General features: G+C 41.1%; 1 protein-coding gene across 17 annotated transcripts in view; it reads right to left on the reverse strand.

Moving 5' to 3' along the window:
* ANK3 (ankyrin 3) overlaps positions 1-23,420 on the reverse strand; it is a 373,731-nt gene that overhangs the window by 115,248 nt on the left and 235,063 nt on the right. For 12 of the 17 annotated variants that reach the window (XM_068950763.1, XM_068950765.1, XM_068950766.1 and 9 more), the window contains 5 exons: positions 21,925-22,110; positions 21,351-21,374; positions 20,036-20,134; positions 7,723-7,821; positions 427-525 (listed from right to left, as the gene is read on the reverse strand). In XM_068950763.1, the coding sequence (XP_068806864.1) occupies positions 427-525; positions 7,723-7,821; positions 20,036-20,134; positions 21,351-21,374; positions 21,925-22,110 (507 nt within the window). The remainder of the gene's footprint in view (positions 1-426; positions 526-7,722; positions 7,822-20,035; positions 20,135-21,350; positions 21,375-21,924; positions 22,111-23,420) is intronic. The other 5 variants (XM_068950768.1, XM_068950771.1, XM_068950770.1 and 2 more) reach the window with 1 other exon arrangement.

Below are 23,420 nucleotides of genomic sequence, written 5' to 3' on the forward strand. Positions count from 1 at the left end.
ACTCCTAAGGAAATACGAGCTGCCTCTGCAAAGAGACATTACTCTATTTTTATCTCTTATCTCTACTATAGCCTTAGGGTAATTTTGGTGCAAGCTGGAGATATATTGCAATCACCGCGTATTTATTCCAGGGTAGAAATAGACATTTTCTAGCTACTGAAATTTTGAGGGATAGTGTTATTATACATGCCTTTCTGGTTGCTTTCTGGTCTGATTTTCTTGCGTGTCTCAATTTAATGCATTTTACATATGCAGACGTGCACTACATACGACATTCACTTTGGCGCTCTCCCACACAGTTTCTTTAAATAACTATGAAATAGGAAAGTTATTGTCAAACCCTTAGCTATGTGAAACCTGCATAATTACATTTAAAAAAAAAAGTACAAGGATTATCCCAGCAGAGAAGAGAACAGTATCAGTCACCTTGGTTTTGGAAAGAATAGGGGCACCACGATCCAGTAGCATTTCTACAACCTGTTCATGGCCACTTCTTGCTCCACAGTGGAGAGGGGTCAACCCATCCTGTGAGAAACAAGCATTATAAGTGATTAGTTTCAGGCACACTAAAATCTCCTGCACTTTTATAAAGGCCTAACGTGTTCTGACAAACTAATTCATTTCTGCAGGATGCAGCTCTTATGCTGTTGAGCGGCTGAACCTGTTTACTCAAATGGGCAGAGCGTTTGGTTCTACACATAATCATATGAGATTGGTGCTTGTGCAGTGGGCTACTTCCACAGTCTTAACTTGCACATGTTACAATGGTAAATGCATATACAAGAAAATGAGGAGACTGTACATCAGCTACTTTTTGCCTGTACACCTTTGAGAAAACTGAGTCTTTCATTTGTCAGTATGCATCAAAGTCAGTGGATATTACTTCTATTTGAAAAAGAAATCTTTCTAACTTAGCCTGTTTTTTTTTTTTTTAATTACATCAATTCTGACAGGTGTGCAGCAGCTGAGAAAACCGTTTTAACCCCAGATGGTAAAAGTATGTTGGAATAACTTCTGAGTAGACAGTACGTATGTGACTTCCGGTGAGATGACTGGTCTAGAGCATCAGTCTATATTCAACACCTCTTCAGAATAGTTCTGAGTTTCTATTATATATCTATTTGCTTAGTAATAGTTATCACTATATTAGAAACATATTCCTTAAATAAGAGGAAGACAACCTTTTAACATTAACAGAATTGTTTCAAATGTATTTGACTATTCTTTGACCTGTACACTGTTTACAATGCTCAAGTAATGTCTTAAACACTGAGTACTACGATGAAAGATAGCACATACGTCTTGAGTAACTGTGAGTAAAATCACATTGAGTTTTTCAACCCCATGTGACGTTATGCTTGTTACAAATGGCAAAGTCATGGCCTCGAGAAAAGTAAGGAAGAAAAATTAATGTTTTCAGACTCAGTAAGACTAAACCTTTGCTTTGTTACCATCAAAATAAATATGTGGGAGATACAGTCACACAGTAACAACACTGCATTTTCACTAAATACGGTGGAGAAGGAGCCCTTATAACAAAGACTGAAACAAATATACAAGGAGAAAACTACTTATTAGTTTTTTAAATACAAGTCATTGAGGAAGGGGCCTTCTTCCAGTGTCTTCCAGTACTCTCAGAAAAACATGCATTGCTTTATATTTATATATATAATATGTTACAGCATTTTTATTAAATGAATAAAATTCCTTCACATACATGTCCTGTGCTCACTAATTCATACGCACATGCGCCCTCTCCATATACGGTAGAATGTACCATTAGGATACCTGCTTAGAAATATTTCCCATGCTTAACTACAGTACTCTTCCCTGATATTTCCTAACCCTTTACCCTGTGCTAGAACATCAACTTAAGACTTAAAGTGTAGAGAGCAGGTGCGGAGAGGGAGAGAGTGATTGCAAGAGCTTTATGCTCTTCTGCTCCTCCTTTCCTGCCCCCTCCTAATATGCCTATGAAATACAGTAGCCAGAAAGTGATCTAATTTTTCTAACACACTCACTTAAATGTTGTGTGGTTCATTTGTGCAAGTACTTTTGCTTAAACTAATGCATCTAATTTTGATGTAGATGAAGGCAAGATATTGTTTAGATTTAATTTGATCAGGACTCAAGGAGCCATTTGTTCGTGCAAGATGAACACAGTTTGGCCCACAACGTTCTTACGGGGATCTCTGTAAGTGATGCTATTGACATTTCTGCTTCCTTCTGTTATTTTAGTCCATGAAGTACAGGGAAGGGCATCTTGCTGAAATGATGCTATACAAAATAAAGTTGTATTGTTCAAAATGTATAGTTAAGTTTTGTTAAAAAAGAGATTTTGAGATTAAAAGAAGCTGCTCTGCACTCAGAAAGACTATCAATTTTGTCAGAAGATTTTTCTAGTTGCTTATTTACTGTGCATATACAACATACTATGTGAAGCATAAAAAATATTACATGTATTAGGAAGCAAACTTGCCTTAATACGATAGTCTGCAGTGGCTCAGAAAAACCATTACAAATGATTATGACAATAATCTGCAGATTAAGGACTCTCTAAGTATGTGCTGACATGATAAATCATATCAACTGTATTATCTATCCCTCCAGAGGGCCTCAGAGCAGCTAGAGCTAAGCCGGAAGGACAAAAGGAGGAATTTTGCTTAGACTCAGGCTTTCCATAAGCATGTTGCACACCATCTCTGGGGCCGCTGCTCTTTCTTTGGTTTTTATTTAAAGATAACAAATGCACGCACGCTCCAAATGCACGAAATCCGTGTTTCTGATCCTCGTTGCAACGCGGATCTGGAGTAACTCTCTGTTGTTGCTGCACAGGGTCACAACTGGCTGTGCTTGGAGGTGCACCGCTGGGTGCCCTGCTCCAGTTCCTGCTCCCTGGAAGCAGAGGTGCGTTTCCCCAACACTGCATGTGGCTGTAAGAGAGCCCGAGCAGCACGGATCAACCTCCCCATGCTGCCCCTTCCCCCTAAAAAGACCTCCAGCATTCTCCTTGTGCAGCAGGCCCCCGGGGCGGTGGCACCAGCCACCCCAGCAGCTGCAGCTCTTGCACACCAGCAAGTCTCTGCTTTGTCCCAGCCCCTAAGGGATGAAATTAAGTGCGAGCCTGGGGAACCAAGCCAACCCCAGCTAACCTCTGCTCACTAAAAAATTGACTGTGATGCAAATATTAAGCAAAAGCTTGGCAGACTGCGAGCCAAACCCCAGAGCCTGCTCAGGGGCTCAGCAGGCGTGCGCCAGGCTCTCCCAGAGCCGGAGGGCGAAGAAGTCTTCTGCACAGGGGCTGCTTAGGGAGTCTCTGTGCACATGCTTCAGCCCAGCATGGCTTTGAGTCCTCTGGTCTCTCCAGGCTCTACATCTCCTGAACACTTCACTGGCACTATTGCAAGGTGCCTCGTTGGTACAGGAGGAGAACAAATGAGGTCTGCTTTTCCCGCACGTGCAAAATGCTCTTACAGTGCCAATTCAGCATTATTCCTGTCTTTATTTTATATCTTAATACATGTGGGTTCTCTGAAGAAGCTTATGTGTGGTCTGATGCATCTTAAAAGAGCATATCACACATGTTTTCACAGAGATACAAGTGCTGGCCTTTTATTTAGTTGCAAAAATCAGTAGAATGAAGATTATAAATACTTATTGTTAATCCAGGGTAAAATGTGCTTGCTCTGCCTGCTTCAGACACAAATTCACTTTGGCATATGCAGTATTAGACAGCCAGAGCAAATCAAGCTAATTTAATCAACCTCTCTAATTATGCTTTATTGTTAAAATCTTTTCTGGAAGACAGAAAAAAGACGGCAGGGCAACATTCAATAAACATTTTACATGAGGCATTAGTAAGTTTTTGCTTAGAATGTTACTTAAAAACCTAAATGGTAAAGGTTGCCCTGGATGGACAAAGGCAACACACAGGTAGGGTTTTGCGCGGTTAGTTACTGAGGAGCACACTTAAGAATTCAGTACAAAAACGCCAGCTGCCACATATTACACAGAAAAAGGTACAGGCAGAAGACAAGCAGCTAGTTAAAATAAACAACGCAACATAAGCAAGAACTAAAAGGAAAAAAAATAAAGATAGCTAAACCTCAAAATAACTGTAAGAACATTTTTGAAATAACCTCATATGCTTACATGCCATCTGAGTCCCCAACAGTTTGCAGGTGAGGAACAATGCTTATGGTTCCCATCAAATCCTAGTCCTAATGAGTACAGAGAAATTTGGAGTCCGCGTCTGCTATAATAATTTTAACAGGATGAGGATTTAGCCCTTCTAGTTAACCTTTTGTACAGTACTTTAGCACTGCAGTTTCCAAGACCACGTGCCAGCCGCAAATGCAAATGCTCATGGGAAATGACTAAGGAAAAGAAATTATTATCCCAACTAATTTAATGCTTGGGAAAGATTTGATTTGAATTTATCTATCAAACACGTATGTTTGCAAAGAAGGAAAGCAGATATTACATGCAGCACGTTTCCAGTACCACATACAGAGAATGGACTGCATGCGCAGATCACAAAATGACACCTGAATAGCTAAATCTGTCCCATTTAGGAATCAGAGTGGCTGATGTCAGTGTTTGGTCAATAATGCATAACCTTCCACAGGCTCATTTAAAGGTGAATCACAGAACTGATAAGGAAGAAACAAAGGCTCAGGAATTTCTGTCTCTGAACAAGAAAGACAAGCAATGTTCAAGTATTTTTGTCCTTTTATATGGGTACAGAATCTTTGCCATTCACCTTTAAGGAGGAATTTTGTACTCCCGAACCAACATTCATATTAAACAGTATCACAGTGTCCACGACAAAGATCGTTAATCAAAGCAAACACATCTACAGAATTCTGCTCTTCTCTCAACATTTCTGGAGAGACCTCATTTATGTTTACAAGTCTGCTAATAGGAGCTCATTAACTTCACACGCAAATCCCATCATTATGTATCCACCTTAGCAAAGCAGGTCATTCTTTCAAAGCACGTGAAGTTTTGGGCGCATCCAGCACGTGCACCTGCCCTCACAGAACGCTGCAAGGCTGGGCTCAGACTGGGAATCCAGCTCATATCCACGACTTGGCACACGTATCAGAAAATACAGCCTCGGCTTTTCTCTGCCTTTCAACACATTCAGGAGTGGTTATACTGCTGCAAAAGAATATGGCTGAAGCCTTTGTCTGTATTTTCATAGGGCCTCTCTATGCCTGGGACATTAAAAAAAGTGTGATGCTTAAGAAAAAATGAAATGACCGCAAAGTTGACATACCTGAATTGTTCTGCCTTGGAAAATAACATCATGTTAGGTAGAATAACAGAAAGCTTTGGCAAGAGCATGTATTATAACTATTCACAATAATTCATATTTGCTATTCAATATGAGAACTACGCAGACACTCCTGAAACAGTGTTGTTTTTTCCTCTAACAACACATTACTCTCATCCTTCTGCTGCTTCTCCTACTGATTTGAAATCCTTCCCGGTCTACTCCAGTGATATCCTTCCCTCAGCCTGGCTCATGCTGCTAACCGTCCCATTTGGTGAGCGCAGGCCTTCCCCTGCAGAGCACACGCTGCACAGACCATGGCTCCTAAACCCTTGCCAGGATGAGTCAGCGCCTCCAGCAGCAAAACATCCACTTAGTCACCAACTGCCAGAAAACGATGCCTCTGGTAATGCCAGAGAAGTGCAACAGCGAGGGACACAAGAATGGCACCAGCAGAAGTTAGGCAAATATGGGCCGACTTACAGGGAGCGGGGGTGTTTGGGGAAATGGGCAGTTTCTGGGGTGAGCCAGAGAAGAAATAAAAGCTTCCTGAACTAGGCTCATCCATTGCCTTTTGCCTCAGGGAAGCTCTGCCAGACTCGGGAACTGCTAACTCTTTTGCCCTCTTCCTGAATCCTACTTCCATCCCGGCTAGTATTTTTAGGTACCAAGCTTAGTTATTCTAAGGTCTGACTGACATCTGTGATACAGAAAATGAAACAGATAGTGACGACAGGATAAGGACAATTTGGACTCCCACTGTTTGAAGTAATGGTCCCCTGCGTTTTGGCTGCAGTGGGCCATATAAATACTTGTAGAAAGGAAATAAAGAACCAGCTTGGCATGGCCCTTCCTCTCTGACGTAACCAAATGCACAGCTGCCATATCACCAAAACACAGCCCTCCACACCGCATGGCAGGCCCATGTTCATGACGTGACAGGATACGTACACTTTCCCCCTCAGGCTGGCAGTCCCAACACAGCATGTAGGAGGCTGGTATTTTAGTCCAGAAAGGAGAAATCACAGAATCACAGAACAGTTGAGGTTGGAAGGGACCTTTGGGGATGATCCAGGGCAACAGGAAGCAACAGGAAAAGCAGTCGTCAGCTTCAGATGACAAAGCCAGTATTACCAATAAGGCAAACTTAAAGACATGCTTATTAAAACCCATCTTTCCCTTCCTGCAAAGCACATACATATGTATACACACACACACATAAATGTGCCTCAGGAAGCTACTTTGGGCATGGACATATGCCTAGGAGAGAAAAAAATACCAATAAAATATCACTAGACGCACAAGCAAAAGGCTGAATTCCTCAAAATTAAATAAGAAACAAAGTTTATAGACAATAGTAAATAGATTGCAAGTATTTTAGCAAGTGTGTGAAAAAGGTCATAAGTCCAACCTCTTTGTATGAAAAAAGAGGGGAGAAAGCAAAGGAGGGAAAGAAAGAAAAGAAAGTTACTCAAAAGAATGGCCACATCCCACATGCAAACCAAACACAGGCACTGATGCTACCCCTGACTGGGAGCAAAGTGCTTCTAAGAAACTATCGCAGTAGAAAGCTCAAAGGTGAGACAAAGCCTGCAACATGAAAAAAACTCCAATTCTGGTCAAGCGTAGTCTGTACTGTCGACTGCGGCCATCTCTTCTGTTCAGTCCTGAAGATCACCCTCACACGCACAGGAACATGTTACAAAAACTGCTGTGGCAGACCACAGCAGTACTAGTTTTAAGTTTACTATTACACTTTCAAACTTCCTCCTCCTCCTCCTCTTTTTGTCACTATGTAAGCAAATAAAACATCCCTGAACTGGTTTGATCAGATTTTAACTACAAAAATTAGATATAACTGTATGCATTAAGCTTCTAGGCCACTCAGCATCTCAAGTCAGGTGCCGACCTGATGGAAACCATCACAACGTCTGAAACATTCGCTGACAGATCCAACTCAGCAGCTAAGCACTGAGTCAGACAAGCAGATTGAGCTGCCTTCTCATTCTGCCACACAGCCCTGGCAGGAGAGGTGAGACTCATCAGCAGTGTTGCGCTGTGTGAGACTGCTGTGTGCGTAAAGAAACGCAAACGCGCTGGGGTTGAAGGTTCTTTTAACGTTCAGATTCTGAAAGATCTGAACTGAATTCTTGGCTTTTAGCTTTTCAGTATATTCATTCCTACCCCAAGTAGCTAGACATAGCTCCAAATTAAATGCTGTAAAGAGAACAAATAAAATTGTTGGTTCTGAGCCTTGCCACGCATACGGTTTCACAGACTGTTTTATGAGAAGTAAATTGTTAGCATCCTGCTGCAATCATCTGATAAAAAAAGAAATGCGGTATAGTTATGTAGCCCACCTGGAATATGAATGATTTCAGCTGTACACCACCTAATGGAAGCAATAATTCCCACAAAGATATAGTATTCATACTTAAGCTTACCCTTGTTTTGGCATCAATTTTAGCCCCTCGATCAAGTAGGAGTTTGACCATATTTGCATTGCCTCTCTTCGATGCAACATGTAATGGTGTAATATCATTCTGTGGAAGAAAAAAAACCCATGAAAATAAATATCCATACACAATTCTCCTATGAGCTCCATGATCAGTTTGCTTACAAAAGGGATTATATCCACTTTGCAAAAACAACACGAAAGCACAGGGAAGCTGTGTCTATCGACACCTGTGAATTACAGGCCTAATATCATGCCATTTACATTAAGATGACAAACCTTCAAGCTGTGGTTGGAGTTACAAAACGAGACATCGTGAGTGCACCTCAGTTCTCAGCTTTTGTATAAGAAGAGTTACTTTTCTGGAACTTTATTCACTAAACCCTACCAATTTCATTTAGCTAGCGTTGTTTCTGAACATGTAATAATAAGGATTCCTACCTCATAACTTCATTACCTATGCAGGCAGACATGAAAAGTAAATAAAACCACTATATATGTAGCTCTGCTTCAAAAGCAACAAGGGGCCGAGGCTATTTACTTCTGATCATTATCAGTAAACTCCAAAAACCTCTTAAGCACCTTGGTTTCGTAGTTACATCACTGTAATTTCCTCTACTCAATTTGTTCCTCTTATCAACATTATAGTACTTTACTTCGAGTGAGACTGTAAATATGTGTACATATTTTGCTAAATCACGCTTAGCAGGACAGTAGCATGTAACTACGCTGCACATTGAGGACACTTACATAACCATTGCGCATGCAAACACAAAAACACTTTTTAACAAGATGTGGCTAGGATGTTTCTTCATGCTCTGATGAATCCTTTATCTTGCGTGTATGAAGGCCACATTCTGTATACATTTGATCATATGGAGCCAAGGAAAAGGACTTATATAGAGCACGTAGCAACAGTATGAAGACAGACAGTTTTAAAGAACACACTTCTGTGTATTCAGGGGCAACGACCCATGACTGGGTAGGAAGTGGTAAATTTTAGTGAGCATCTGTCCTATGGCTGAATCAGAGAGGCCCGGGAGTACGGTAGAAGTGTCTTACCTAGCCAACAGACCATTTAAAACCACTCCCTCAAAACTGCAGGTGAGTGGAACGATAGAAAACCAGCTCTAAAACAAACAAACCAAAAAACCCCCCACTCTACTCAGGCGTGACAAGCTGACTCATAGTTTAATAGTAAATTGAATATCTAATCCAGTATGCTACATTTTCATTCACAAGCAACATCACTACAAAGCTAACACACAGCTACTAGAAAGCACTAATTTAATATTATCACACAGGAAAAATACATTTTAGCAAGGAGAAACAGCAGAGTTCTTTCTCCAGTATTAATGATCACTAGGGTAGTACCAAACTCATTACAATTCCTGGGTAGCTCCTCCCTTCTTTAAAAACAAAATAAAACAAAAAGACGCTTAAAACATTAGATAAAAGCTATACTCCATCTAATCCTGCCAGGGATGCAGAACCATCCCATCACTTAACATGCAATTTGTAAGTTGGTTTTCAAAAAAGAATTAATTCTATTTGACTGGGAGCTGACACTGGATATAATACAGGGTCAATATATTATTGTATCAGCCATAAAGAGAACAGAAGAAAGAGGAGAAAAACAATTATGAAGACAAATTTTCTCCTTTTTCTCTCTTTCTAGGAGAAGAGATGTTAGTGTGGCAGGGGGAGAAAAAGAGATGTATTCGACTTTCCTGATAAAACCAGTACAGGAAATACCTTTCATCTCGTCAAGTAAAGCGTAGTCCAGGTAATTCAGAACAAAGAACCACCCTTTTCTACTTGCTGAGGTTGATGGACAGAGAGGTTAACTCAGTCTAATAGACCTTCCTGCCCTTCACCCAGGAGAAGTCTTATTATGTCAAAATAATTTACTAGCATTATGCACAGACTAAAAGAAGAAATGCCTTTACTAAGTACAAATGAAAGAGCGGAAGAGGAAGGGATATGGTTACCAAAGGTAAAACTAATACATATTAGGAGTCTGGTTCTCATTCATCTTGACAGCAAACTATACCAACTTAGTACAGCATAGGGGAGTTTAACCACATAAGGACATGTAGTTTGGATTAATCCTGCACCAGTGCGATTTTTCAAAACTCCTGTTACCTTAAATGAAGGAGAGTAGGTTCTAAATTGCACATATGAGCACTGGAAGATCCACATCTCGACTCCGAAAGAGATGACCTCTACTCAGCAGTTAAGATTTAGGTCACACTACTTGCTTGCAACAGGGAAAAAACAAACAAACAAACTCAGTTTCACAGTCAAAAGGAGTCGTCCTCAGACGACCTTTGCATTTCCGGGTAGTACTGAAGGCAAAAGAAACTGTTCCCCATGCAGGCGTCTCTCATGGCTCCCTGAGCACCCGGCCGGGAGCTCACAATGCCGTTCTCCTGTGGAAACTCTCCTGCATCTACTAAGGACTGAGCTCACTTCCACAAGCTGGAGAGCTAGCAACCTGTCTCGTCTCCATTTGATCATCTGCCTTTACAAAAAGCACATAAACTTCATGTCTTTGGGACCTTGAAATCCTGAGTTATATTTGGTTGAAAAAAGGCAGCAAGTTCACATCAGGAAGAGATGGATGCATAAAGGACGTGATCACTTAAGGCACAGTTTGTTAGGAGAACAAACTAAGCAGAGGATGTCACACAGCTGAAATAACGAACGGAACAAAAGGAAACAAGGAAATGAAACTCTACATGCAGTGAAGTATCTGTCCTTATGGATGAAGAAATTCAGTTCCTCTTTCCTAGGAAAAGAGCACTGCAGAAGCAGTGTGTACTCATTCTCTAGGAAGAAGGATGCAGTTTTAGTCATACTGTACTGACCTATTCAGACAGTTCATAAAAAGGGACAAAGAAGAAAAAGCATGTTTAGTCTTACGCAGCCCTAACACACCTCAGGGAAATGATGCAGGGAAACAAAGGGGAAAAAAGAGAGGGAACAGGTTTCTACTCAGAACTGAATCTTCCCATTTAGTGATTTGAGCTTTTACTAGTAGTGGACAATATGAAGCAATAATTCTGCTAGCTGAAAGTCCTGACGCCAGCACAGATGAGAGAAGCATTATTAGAATGCTTGAATAATTGCTGGCTGAAGCTTAGGGCAAACAACTTGTTTTCAGCTAATACTGCACTGGGCCAAGGCTTAATGAATTATACGTAGTGTGTCACATGTATTGCCCCTTACCATCTCTCAGCATGCATTTGTGACAATTAAGAACATAAACTGAGAATAAACCTCAGACAACATTGTCATTAAGGTTTCTGATGACAAAATACGAAGCAAGCAACTGAAACCCGAGTCGTTTGTACTTGTCAGAAGAAACTAGAAATAAAAATAAAGCTTCATAATATGTGCAGCTTGGGTGTAGGTTATTAACACTAAAATTCTGGTATTGGCAAACAATATAGCCACCAAATGTGAGGTCCTGCATTCTTCAGTAAATCAAAAGCATCTGCTGTCTCTTCAATCTATTTTGATCTGTTTAATCTTCTATATACTTCTCTCTTTGTTCTTAAGATAGAATAGTAAATCAGGAAACTTTTGAAGATGTTTTCCTGAGGTAACAAATCTGAAATAGGTTCAAAAAGTTGCCCTAAAAATGTGGTTCAGCTCTGGAATGTCTACTGGAGTGTTCCTTGCCCCCTCCGCTGAAATATCAAATGCAGGATAATGTCCTTCTAATGTCTGGTAGACCCCTCAACAGGGAGATCATTTTTCATCCAGCTTACGAGTTAAAATATTCTGCAGGGAATATGAAATATAACTTGTGAGAATAAGAACTTAAAACGACACAATAAACGTTTGTAGGATTATGAACTAACGCAAGTCCTTCTTTCTGAAACTGTATGTAGCCCAAAGCGTGACAGATTGGACACTGGCAGTCTTTCCATACTTCACAACATTGTGGACTGCTCTTTTCCCCTGATCCCTATGCACTGCCTGCAGTGGCCTGGACCCTCTCAGGCAGGGCTTGTGCCTTCCTTTGGGGTCTCACAACAACCAAAAACGGGGTAGGGGAGCAGAGGCCTGCTTTGCTGCTTGGTGGCTTCTGCTTATGCCTGCCCAGAGGGGAGACAAAGTCCTTTCAGCTGCCTCTCTCTATCTACAGCACCACAAGGAACTTCAGAAACTTTCAGTTACCCTGTGCTGAGCAATAAGCCACCTACATTTTCCATCTGAAATGAGATCAGCTCCCCTCTGACACATGCCGCCATTCATCACAGTTCACTGCAGTAGTCCAAGCTATTCCTTACTGTTACAAATTAGCAACTCAAAAGGTTAGGAAGTCAGAAAAAAAGAGGGAAGAATTTTAAATCACCAAACTGCAAACACTGTACATCCTGTAGTTTGATTGCAATGCATTTAGAAAATGAAGAATTCCCCCTGGTTTCTCCTATGATATACTGTCCTACGGGATCGCCTCTCTCCCTTTCAAACAGTCTGACTCTGCAAACATGCTAATAATAAACAAGAAAGGTAAAGTAATTGCACTTATGGCATCATAGTGGGCTCTGATGTATAGCTCAAAACTAAAAAAAAAAAAAAAAAAAAAAGAGAGAGAGCGAGAGAGAGAAATCACACCTTTCTATTCATGTGTTGCACTGTGTTAAATGCTGACTGGCTGGGAGGATAAGCTAAGTAATACGGGAATGTGGACTGCCTAGGAGAACAAGCTAAGTAATGTGATGCACAGGACAGGAGAAAATCCTTCCGGAGCATGGAGGCCTTTCAGGGCTGCCAGGAATCGTGCCTGCCTTGCGTGATAATTGCCAGCGCCTTTGCTGCAGAGGCAGCTCCTGACCGGGCCTGGTGGGACACAACATGACACAGAGCTGGCGGAGCTGCTCCGGCTTGTGGCCACCACTGCCATGGGCAATTCCCACTTCTCTCGCTGCCCCACCAGGGCCCGTGGCTGGCTCGGCACAGGCAGTCCCGAGGGCGCTTGGCTCACACCAGCCAAAGAAACTTCTGCAGCCTTGTACCATGACTGTCACCACAGGCACACCACGTAGGGACTGTGAAGACCCACTGCCAAACTGATAAGGACTTGATATTTCTACCTGCTAGCAACCAGACAGTTTACTACCACCTTTGAACCCTCCATCCAGACCCTCAGTGGAGTGTAACTTTACAACCCAAGTTTCACTTTATCTTCAGTTTTTAAAAAGTACAGTTTGTTACGTTCAGAAACGTTCAGATGAATTTGGAATTAAGATTGTCCGTCTCAGGTCCTGACTGAGTACAGGTTCTGGAAAGAGCTTAATATTGACAAAGATGTGTGAATAAAACAGAAACTGAAAATAGCTAGACTGCTAAACCAGAAAGTTCCTGTACAGTCTGCAAAATCCCTCCATCATTACTTTTTCCCGTTGAAAAAGAGCACAACATTGTTAGTTGTTAGTTACTGAAACTGCCTTCAACAACACTACATGGGTACAGTTACCAGCTTCTGGAGGTGGGTGAAGCCTGTGGTATGTATGTGAAGACTGTTGTATGCAACTATGCAGCTACATCAATATGCTGCATATGAAAGCACTCACTATTCTCTCCTCATATATATTTCTGTAACTCAGAGGTGGAGATGCAACAGTAAAACCCCTGCAGAGATGTCTCATATTGTAGTAGCAGTTACAAGAATCGCAGAGACTTGCGTGCAACTTTTTGAAATAAAAGTAATTATAGGTAGAAACACAAAGACAGTTTTAAGGAAATCTTAGGATAGCGTAAAATTTTTCATCCTTCTTCCCCCCTGGTTACTATTAATAAGCCTTATTTTGTGCTAATTTAATTCTTACATACTTATATTTCTTCAGGCTAGAGATGTATAAAATTAATCCTAGAAGAAAAGGAGGAGAGTATAGCAAGGAACTGTTATAGCAAACTGCCACTAGGGAAATAAAAAGATGCTCTTCTGTTATGCTACTGTCACTTACATATTGCCTGTTCTTTTTGACAGGTTAATGGTGTTCTGTTCCTTAGCCTCAGAGTTATCATTAATGCATGCTGTCCTTACACCACCCTCTCAAAATATATCAAATCCCTTCTCAACCTTCCACAGTAAGCAAACTTTCTGCCTGCAAGGTCCACACCCAGGGGCACAGAGATTTCCTCTAGAACAAGGAAGGCTCCTGTTCACAGGGGTGGATGCAGTGGTACGGCACAGTGACTACCTCCTGTTTGCTTTGGCAAGAAAGATATGGGCAGGGGTAATCTCCATGTAGAGGATCCCTTGCTACCCGAACCTCCTGACTTCCTCGAGTGTGGAGTGGATATGAGGGTCATTGAGGTTTCTTTCAGCCAGTGCTCTGGAAGCTGGAGAGAATGATTTCACTCTTCCTTTCTAACCGCGATGCTTCTCAGAGACAGGCGGAGCTTCAGAGGGCTTTTTCCTACTTGGACTAAGTAGATCTTTTCACTGGAAGATAATCTTGGACAAAAGATAGATATCTGAGAACTCCGTGACCCATCAAAAGATATCTTTTTCCTAATTATAATTCTCAAAAAATACAGTTTACTCAGAGCACTTTCCTCACCTCCCCAGTCTGTGTAGCAGCCTTGGAGAACCACTCACGTGTGCTCTCTTTTTGCTGATTCAGCGCACAGCAGTCTGGATACACATGTCCTTCGCAGCTGGCTGGGAACTGCAGTGGCTAAAAATGCCCTGCCCTTCTTGTGCACTGCTCCCAGGGATGATCAAGCAAGGCCTGAATGGGGAAGGGGACACGCTCTGCAGGGGTCCATGGATTTGTAGCTAAATAGCTTTTCTTCCATGGGATACTGTAGGTGTAATCAGAACTGCTAAAGAAACTGGTTTCTCTCTCATTCCTACCAGTGCCTGTGTTACTTGCTTTTAGCATGTAGCTGACTACACCTTTGCAAATCCTGCATGTCAAAGTGCAAAGCAGCCTAGAACAAATTTGAAGGGGACAGGAAAAGAGACAGGAAAAGAAATCCCTCTGCGACCTGTCCTTTTCCTCCAGCACCCCATCTGCCCTCAAGCTGAAGGTGGCCTCATTCTTGATAAAGAAGGTCAAACTTGTGGCATGAAGCCCCTGTAACAGTGTCCAGCTGAGATTGGAGCACAGCATTTTCATCATGCATTCGGCGACTGTACGCAAGAACAGCAACAACAACAGGTCTCCTGAAGTGAATACCTGAAACAGGAGAGCCCTTTTGGCAGGTTTCACTTCTCTGTACTAATCGCTAGATTAGTAGTTTCAGAACACAAAACATAAATACCTGCTACAAAAAGGCTAATTAAAAGGCACAGGTGGTTGATGAACAATATTTTTCTTAAAACAATTACTTTTTCCTGTTGAAAAATCTGATAAAAGACAGACTTCAAAGTCTTTTGCCTTCTTTCAGTTATTCACTAGGGTTTTTCAACATCTTTTCAATGTCAGGTGCCACTGCTAGCTAACAGAATGGTACCTAAAATTGTTTACAATCATTAGAAAACACGGGTAGTGACTGCAGTCACATGGTAATCTGGCAAAGAAAGAAAGGAGGATGACTTTACTCTCGGTTATCCTTTGTTGTCTTCCCCCATTTCTTAAGCCTGTACTTGATTATCCTCCAGGTTAAGCAACAGAGGGAAACAGCGACGTGATGAAGTGATCCCCTGAGCTTTGAAGGGTTCCAGCGAAGCACAGCCACACAACTGAAAACCTCTTACAGAAAGATGATGAATTTACATACAACAACTGTTATCTGCGAGCCAACATTTACCCTGCCAATAATTTTAAGAAGTCTACAGCTGAGTTTGTGCCTGAGATGTCAAGCAATTTGGAATGAATATTTGTCCTTCATTTCGAAATGGCAAAGATCCAGCTCACAAAGGAGATCCTGTTTCACTTGGACCGAGATTATGAAGGTCTCTGAACCTCAGAGCTGCCTCCTTGTAGGTAGGTGGACAACAATAGGGCAACACAAGACTGATATACTGAAAAGAGTGGTCTGGCGTGCAGGGAGCCTTCCGTGTTGTGCCATCTTCCCCACACTCGCATCGAGGCCAGAAGAGAAAGCACAGACACAAGACAGCTGATGGACTTCAGTGGAAGAGCTGACACTAAATCAGTCGCTGGACTGGAAGCATCCAAATCAAAAGCAGCTGCGGTTCCAACCTAATCAGCCTCTACACTCAACAGGTTCAAAGCCCTGCAGGCTCTGTTACATGAGTAAGAGTTCCTGGATTTAGGTCTACTTTTCTTAAGTGCAGTGAAAGAAGGGAACAGGGGAGTGTACGTTATAGCTGAGAGGCAGGCAGGTGTATACCACTGGCAGGGGTGAGGAGACCGAGGACATCATTTACTCACAGTACAGCACCACTGTTAGGCTCCTCTCCACACACTGGGAGCCATCAAGCTCACATCTTCCATGGCCTTCACTGCTGGAACCTCTTTCTTCTCTCAGGCCTCTCAGAAGTCCAGTGAAAACCTAGCAGCTAAAAAGATCTCCTTTGCCTCTGGCCTGCCCTCCAGCTTCTTTAGACCCTATCACTGGCTCCTCTCCTACACCACACATGCCCATGGCCCTTGCTTTGACAGTTCAGAGTTCTGCCTCCATCCTACATGTCCCCTCATGTTACCTGCATCCCTCCCCACCTTCACAGCACAGATGGTGCGAGCTGGCTATTTCTCTTTCCCTCGCACGCCCGTCTTTATGTTGCCCCCTCTACATAAGTGTCCTCTGATGCTCTAGTCCTCTGCTTTTCTTCAAAGCTCTCCCCAGAATTGATACTTGCTTAAATAGTTTAAGATAACCTGAGGAGACGACAAGTAGCATTGGTTCATGTTTATTTAACAAAAACAAAGGAAAAAGGGTTGGTGGTTTTCAAATGTACAAAGTGCACCTGACACCCCCATCCTACAACTTGCTCTTCGTACCTCTGAAAATCACAGTACATACACACAGTATGATTTTATTTGGGTTATATTCCTTCCGTATCTTTGCTCTGTTGTTTGTCCTCCTAGACAGATAACTTTTCAACTAAGGGCTTTTCCTCTAGATGAGACACACAGCACATCATAGATACTGTTCACATAAATTAAACAAAACGACAAGAGGTAATGAGGTGGCAGTGGGCAAGCAATACCTGTGGGTCATTTTTTAGTGCCTGTTTTACTACCCCTACTACCTGTTTTACTACCTCTACTCATCTACCTTGCAGTCTGGGTAATCTAATATCAAGTTGCCATCTCCGACGATGACAACTAAGGTGGAAGAACCTGGAATTTCCAAATCTTGAAGGAGAAGGGCAGACAGCATAATTATTTTGGATCTGTTCTCTAGCAGTGCCACTAATACAAAACAGAGTTGCTGAAGCCCAGGTTTCATTATTTTAATAAACCAAGCATAGGTTGATGATGTTTAGTGGCACTGCTACTAAATGCTACTAATTGCTAATGCATTGCTAATCCCTAATCTTATTTCTGAGTGGGAAAGAGTTGACTCAAGACCCCATCATCTTCCTTGCTCCTGCAATTAGCACCTATCAAATACTGAACATCAAAGCTTATGATTTTGAAATGTCTTAATGCTATAATTCGGTCAATTTAAGGACTTGGGAATAAGAGGTCAACATTATCAGTGAAACCTGAGTACACATAGTTAGAGGCTTCCCAGAAACCTTTAACTCCCAAATCTTATCTTAGTACATGAACTGCATGTGGATCTAACCCTGGACCTCTCTCTAGCCAGTAATATAAAACACCTTTAGTAATAAATGCTCCTGTGATGTGGAGAGCATCACTTGTGGGCAATGTATGAGAGGTGATCCTTATCTTTGATACTCAACTGTCAGCTTGATCAACTACCTGCTAGTACTCTTCTTGCCAGCATCAGTAGGTACTGGAACACTCCTTATAACACTGCCTCTTAGCTGCGGGGATTTATCTTCCTTAATAAAAACACTGAACGATGATGCAGTGTTGAACGAATAGTGGCTAGCACCAGTCCTTTCCACCTGCACCACTGCTTAAAATTTAAGGAAAAGATTCTGTATCAAAACACTGATGGTGCTCTGCACAACGCCTCTATTCCTGGTCTACTGCATTCTCCAACAACATCAATTACTAAACACAGACAATCTCTAAGAAAAAAACTGTAAAGAATTGATGTGTTTTGGGGGCAGGAGGGAAGAGGTTTTTTTTTTTTTAAGAGGTTGTTTCAAAAGTCCCAGAAGTCAAAAAAAGTATCTTCATTGCTAAACAAAATTATTTTATTTTTTGCAATGCTTATCATAAATGCTTTGCTGCTTGAAAATTTATACTCCTTAACCATAGAAGCATTACAGCTTTTAGACCTGTATTGTCTAAAGTAAAAGGATATACTACATTTATAAAGGATAAACTGCATTTGTAAAAGGATATACTGCATTTTCTATGAGGCAAATATGCTAAATATATGGTATATTTTACTTTTGCTCTTGTAAAAGTAATGCAACAGATGGTCAAATGCTGTTTGATACAAAAGATATCAAAACCTCTGAAAAGCAGCTGCTGAACTGTCTAGTTTAGTCCTCTCTAATCACTGACACCATACTACATAATTCCCTTCATAAATATCATCTTGAAGACACTTTTTTTTTGCATTTTCTACCATAATTGAAAGGCTGCTTCAGAACCTCACTGCTTTAATATCAAAGTCTCTTTTAATTTCTAGTCAACATTTGTTCATGGCTAGTTTATACCTATTTGTTCTTATGTGAACGTTTTCTTTTAGCTTTAATGACTCTTCTGGCTCCCTGCAGTTTTTCTCTCTGTCCTCCTCTCCACCAGCTACCACATCTCCTCCCTGGCTTTGTTCTGCTAGGTCTGATGAGTCAAGTTTTTATTCTCGGCTCTTATAACGGAGATCTCTATTTCTCCCAATGATCCTATTAGGCATCCTCTGAATCTTTTTCAGGTTAATCACCTCTGTACAATGTATTCCAGAGAAGCCTCGCTACTGTTTAGTTCAGTTTTGGTTTTTGGTTGTTTTTGTTTTCCTCCTGTCTACACTAGAAATACCTTGACCAGTATAACTTGGTATCACGTTTGCTTTGTTTTTGGTTTTTTTTGTTTGTTTTTTTTCCCTTAGTGATCAACTAATACAGCCAGCCAGGTTCTTCTCATTCTTGGTTGGCAGACTGGTGGAAAAAACAATAAGAGAAACACCTGTATTCTTTCCCTAAGAGTTTGACCTTCTATTTTCCACTATGAATTTCAACACAGTTCTGTTTTATGTTCAGTCACACACCCCTTCTGTGCTGACAACGATCGCTAGCTGTAGATTGGCAAAAATTCTATAAGCACGCTCTTATTCTCTTTATTCTTTGGTCTCATGCCTGACCATCTTCTTTTCTTGCCCTTCATATGGCTGTATCCCTGTCCACATAGATCCCCTTATTCTCCTGCTCTTCCAGTAATACCTAATTTCCTGCTGTCGTTTTCTGTCCCTTACTTTTCTGCTTACGTTTCCTGGTTCCCATGTCCTCCCTGCACTGACTGTGCTCCTTTGCTCATATAGCCCTGTCTGGTCTTCGATCAGGCCCGACCCCTCATGGCAGGCATTGTCACGCTGCGGCCCAGAGCGCAAGATGAAGCCAGCAGCTCCTGGGAAGCCCACGCCACCTCCTGCCTACTCACTGCACATCTGCAGAGCCACCTTGTTGCTCCCTGGGCTACGCGGCTTTTGGGTGAACGGCTCATGGGCCCAGGAGGGCTAGCGCCTCCCCACTCCACTGTGCCTGCTGCCATAGAGCTCCCACCACTGATTCCTCTCCACCTCCATACCTCAACTTCATTCTCTACCTCCCCTGTTTCTCAGATCACCTTGATGTATCACCCGACTCTTGCATATGCAGTGAAGGCGCAGCTGCTTTATTCACCAGTAACACCTGCACTTCATGCTCACTGCAAGCACCTGGATATCGAGGGCAATTCAGCAGGGATGGTGTTCCTCCATATGGCAAAGCTACAGGCAGGAGCATTCATCTTGCTGAACCCCAGCCTGCCTTTTGCAACCCTGGAGCTTTGAAAATAGCAGCTCTTTTTCTTTAAAACAAAAATGTTAACAAAGCCTCAGTTTTGAGGGGTGGGGATTAGCGCTCAGGTTCTGTTCAGCAGCCCAAACACATGCCCTTTACAGCTTATGACAACAGAACAAGAAGGCCCCTCAGCTGGTAAGAGCAATGCATGTTTCCACACCTTGTGGTAGAAGTGTTTCAAAGCGATGATTAAGCAAACTAAGCATAACTAAGATTTCATTCTTACCCTTGCAGTGAAGTCCACAGCAGCACCCCGATTTAACAGCAATGTAGCTACATTGATATTTCCATAGTGAGCAGCTATGTGGAGCGGAGTGAACCCACTCTGGAAAAAGAACAAAACAAAACCAATAGATACTTATTTTTTATATCTCCTTGATACTCCGAAATTTGTATCATATCACTGTCAAAAGCTAGTAAGCAGAGTCTGCTGCAAGTCACCATTCCAATTCTGTACTAGTTTTCACTCACTGATACTTATTTATAGACTCTCTGAGAGTCTAAATAAAATTATATTACTATGCAGAAGGGAAAAGAAATTAACATAATTATTCTAGAAGATCAGAACTAGGATAAAACTTTCAGTTATTCCAGAGAAACATCAGCAAAACATCTGAGCATTAAAAGCAATGATCTGTCTTTTACAAGAAAAGAATTTCTAACTAGAAATATCTATTTGTTATCTATATTATGTCAGTCTTGCAACTTAAATCTCTTAGAGATTCTTTGCAGAAGTTCAGAGACAAGTCACTTGATGATACTTGCTAACTGGATTTTATAAATTCAAAGTAGATGCAAATGAAAACAACATCAAAGACCATTTTAAATGATTAATATGGATTTTTTCCAAGGGTTAGTACCATAAACATCAGTCTCCCACTGTGGGCAATCACATTGGGTTATGTTCAGACGCCACAAGTTGTCAGCCTAATTAGAAGATGCCTTACTGATAACATCACTTCAGCAACTTATTTTCACATTTAAGTAGTTTTACTTCCTTTTAAAATAATGCTAAAACATGCAGCAATTCCATCAGTCCTGCAAAGTACAATACCTTATGGGAACTAGATGCATTTCTAAATTGTTAGCAAGCCATGCTAGCTGCCACTGCCTTGCTTTGGGAGTTTTGCAGATTTAAAACCACTCTCGGATCATTCTATTGCTGACACCATCAACGTAAGTGTCATGCAGAAGCCTAAAAGATCAGTCCTGGATGCACACAACATGACAGGGTTGTCTGCAGCTCTTGACACATCCGATAAACATCCACAGCATGAGAACCCCCGAAAACTCCATCTTATGTAACACAACGCTTTTGTGATGACAGTTAGTTCCAAAGAATGGTTACTCTCACTTTTAACCCCTAGTTTCAGCTGCAGAAAGCCCTGGTATCTAAACTACAGTCTTCTCTAGCACATGCTACTTCATTTAGTCTAAAGCAGGTATCTATCCTACAAAAGGCGATGCAAAAAGGAGGAAGAAATGATGCAGCAGCACTAAGTCATGGAGGAGTGATGATGCATATATATATTTATATATACCTCTGTTGTTCTATTCACCATCATCTAGGTTAACACATTTGGAAGCAAAGAGGGGGAAAAAATGAACGGTTAGTTCACCACTGGTGATATGGATGCAAAAAGCTTCAGGAATGCTACGTGGCATGGCAGCTCTGAGGACAGCACAATCGGCACAGAAAGGAAGCTCGACTGAATGGAAGCTGAATGATCGTGGCTTTTCAATGTTAATTGTTACATGTTTACCAGAGTTCTTAAAGTAACAAGATCACAAACAACTAATCAAATGACTTTATTATAAGATGTCTACAGCACCCCACTCCAGGAGTGGCTTTCATTCCCAAGAGAATAATTTTAATAGTATCTTGGTTACTATTTTCCATTTGCTAGGTTTCTACAGGAGAATTTAACCTGGATTTAAACAAAAAGGGTGAGGGATGAGGGAGAAAGAGGCAAAGGAAGAAACAAGCAAAACTTTATTTTTCATCACACACTGTAAGAGAAATGATACATAACTTTGCAGCAAAATACATCATTGGATGTAACACATGGTCAGCACCTAATGCAGAAATGAACCTTATTTCTTTTTGCAACTGACCTTTGACTCCACGTCAGCATTGTGGTCGTTCTGCAGTAGCAGAGCCGCCGCCTTCGTGTCGTCCTTGCGAGCAGCAATGTGAAGAGCCGGAAGACGGACTTTTCCCTTAGTGTCATTTTCAAGCAATAATGAAACCACCTGGTCGTGCCCTTGCTGCAAAGCTACTGCCAAAGGCGTGAAACCATCCTGCAACATACAATGGGGATTCTCAACAGATACTCCAAGGTTGCCGGGGTAGAAAGGGGAAGGAAGAGATCATAGCATTAGTGACACTGCTAACTCAAATTCAAAGTGAAAAATGGTGCAAATTAAAAGTACCTTGCAATGACACTTAAATTGGAGTAAAGCATCGACGAACTAGGGTCGAAATGCTTAACACGTCTATCGGATATTTCAGACTTAAATATAAAAGTGTAGGTCACAAACAAAATGGAACGAGACTTGGAAAAAAAAAAACTCAAGTGAAATTACTCACTGATTAACATTTACATCTATAATAAAGCATACAAGCATATAGAGATATAAAAAGCTAAAATGATGTTAAAATACAGATGGTAGTGATGTCTCCATAGCAAACTCTTGTCCTTTCCCTCGCAATTAGAGGTAATTAATCCATGCTTTTTATGAAAAAAAGCATAGATTCATGCTTCATCTCTGTCCTCCAATTTTTTTATATGCAGATTGTAAATCTAATAAAATTTGGAAAGGAATTGCAAATTCTCCCAACATACCAATTGTGTTACTATAACTACAAAGTGAACATTTTCATTTATGAAAATTAACACAGGAAGTAATAGATAATCCTCTTATCAGCCAAAATAATTTTAAGACTAGTAAAGCAACCAAAGAAATGCAGAATAAGAGACCTGAAAAATAGAATATATTTGTTTAATAGATTTTAAAGTGCATTCAACACAGAAAAGTACAATCTGAGATGCTTTTATAAAATCATACTTTTTATGGATTTTTATCAAACTAAAGAACGTAACAGCTGTCATCTAGATACTGACATTTCCCAAACATTTATAGTGTTATTCCAATCCAGGAAAATATTCAGCTTTGCCCAAGATAATACTCATAAATCACTTAAAAATATCACAAATGCAAATTACTTTATTTGGGATATTTATTTCTAAACTTCATTGCACTTTAGCAGATAAACACATTCTGTTGCTCCTAACAACTTTTGTCATGGGGAAATTGTATGTTTGTAAAAGTGTGAAATGAAGGTGTAGCAATAAGACAGAAGAAAGTAGATCCCTATTACTCTGTCAGAAGTGCAGAGTTAAAACTGTTAACTTTCTAATTATTGGAATTTAAAGTAATGTTTTCAGTAAGGATTTTCCCTCTCTAGCTTCCCAGAACAAAGATAGGAAGCCTCAACTTAAAAGTTAAACAGGAGGAGCTGCACAATTGTTGGTTTTTTTTTTTTTTTTTTTTTGGGGGGGGGGGGGATCTGAAATTCCTTGGTTCCCAAAAGATGAGTATTTTTCCTT

This window comes from Struthio camelus, chromosome 7 (assembly GCF_040807025.1).
Source record: "Struthio camelus isolate bStrCam1 chromosome 7, bStrCam1.hap1, whole genome shotgun sequence".
NCBI lineage: Eukaryota > Metazoa > Chordata > Aves > Struthioniformes > Struthionidae > Struthio > Struthio camelus.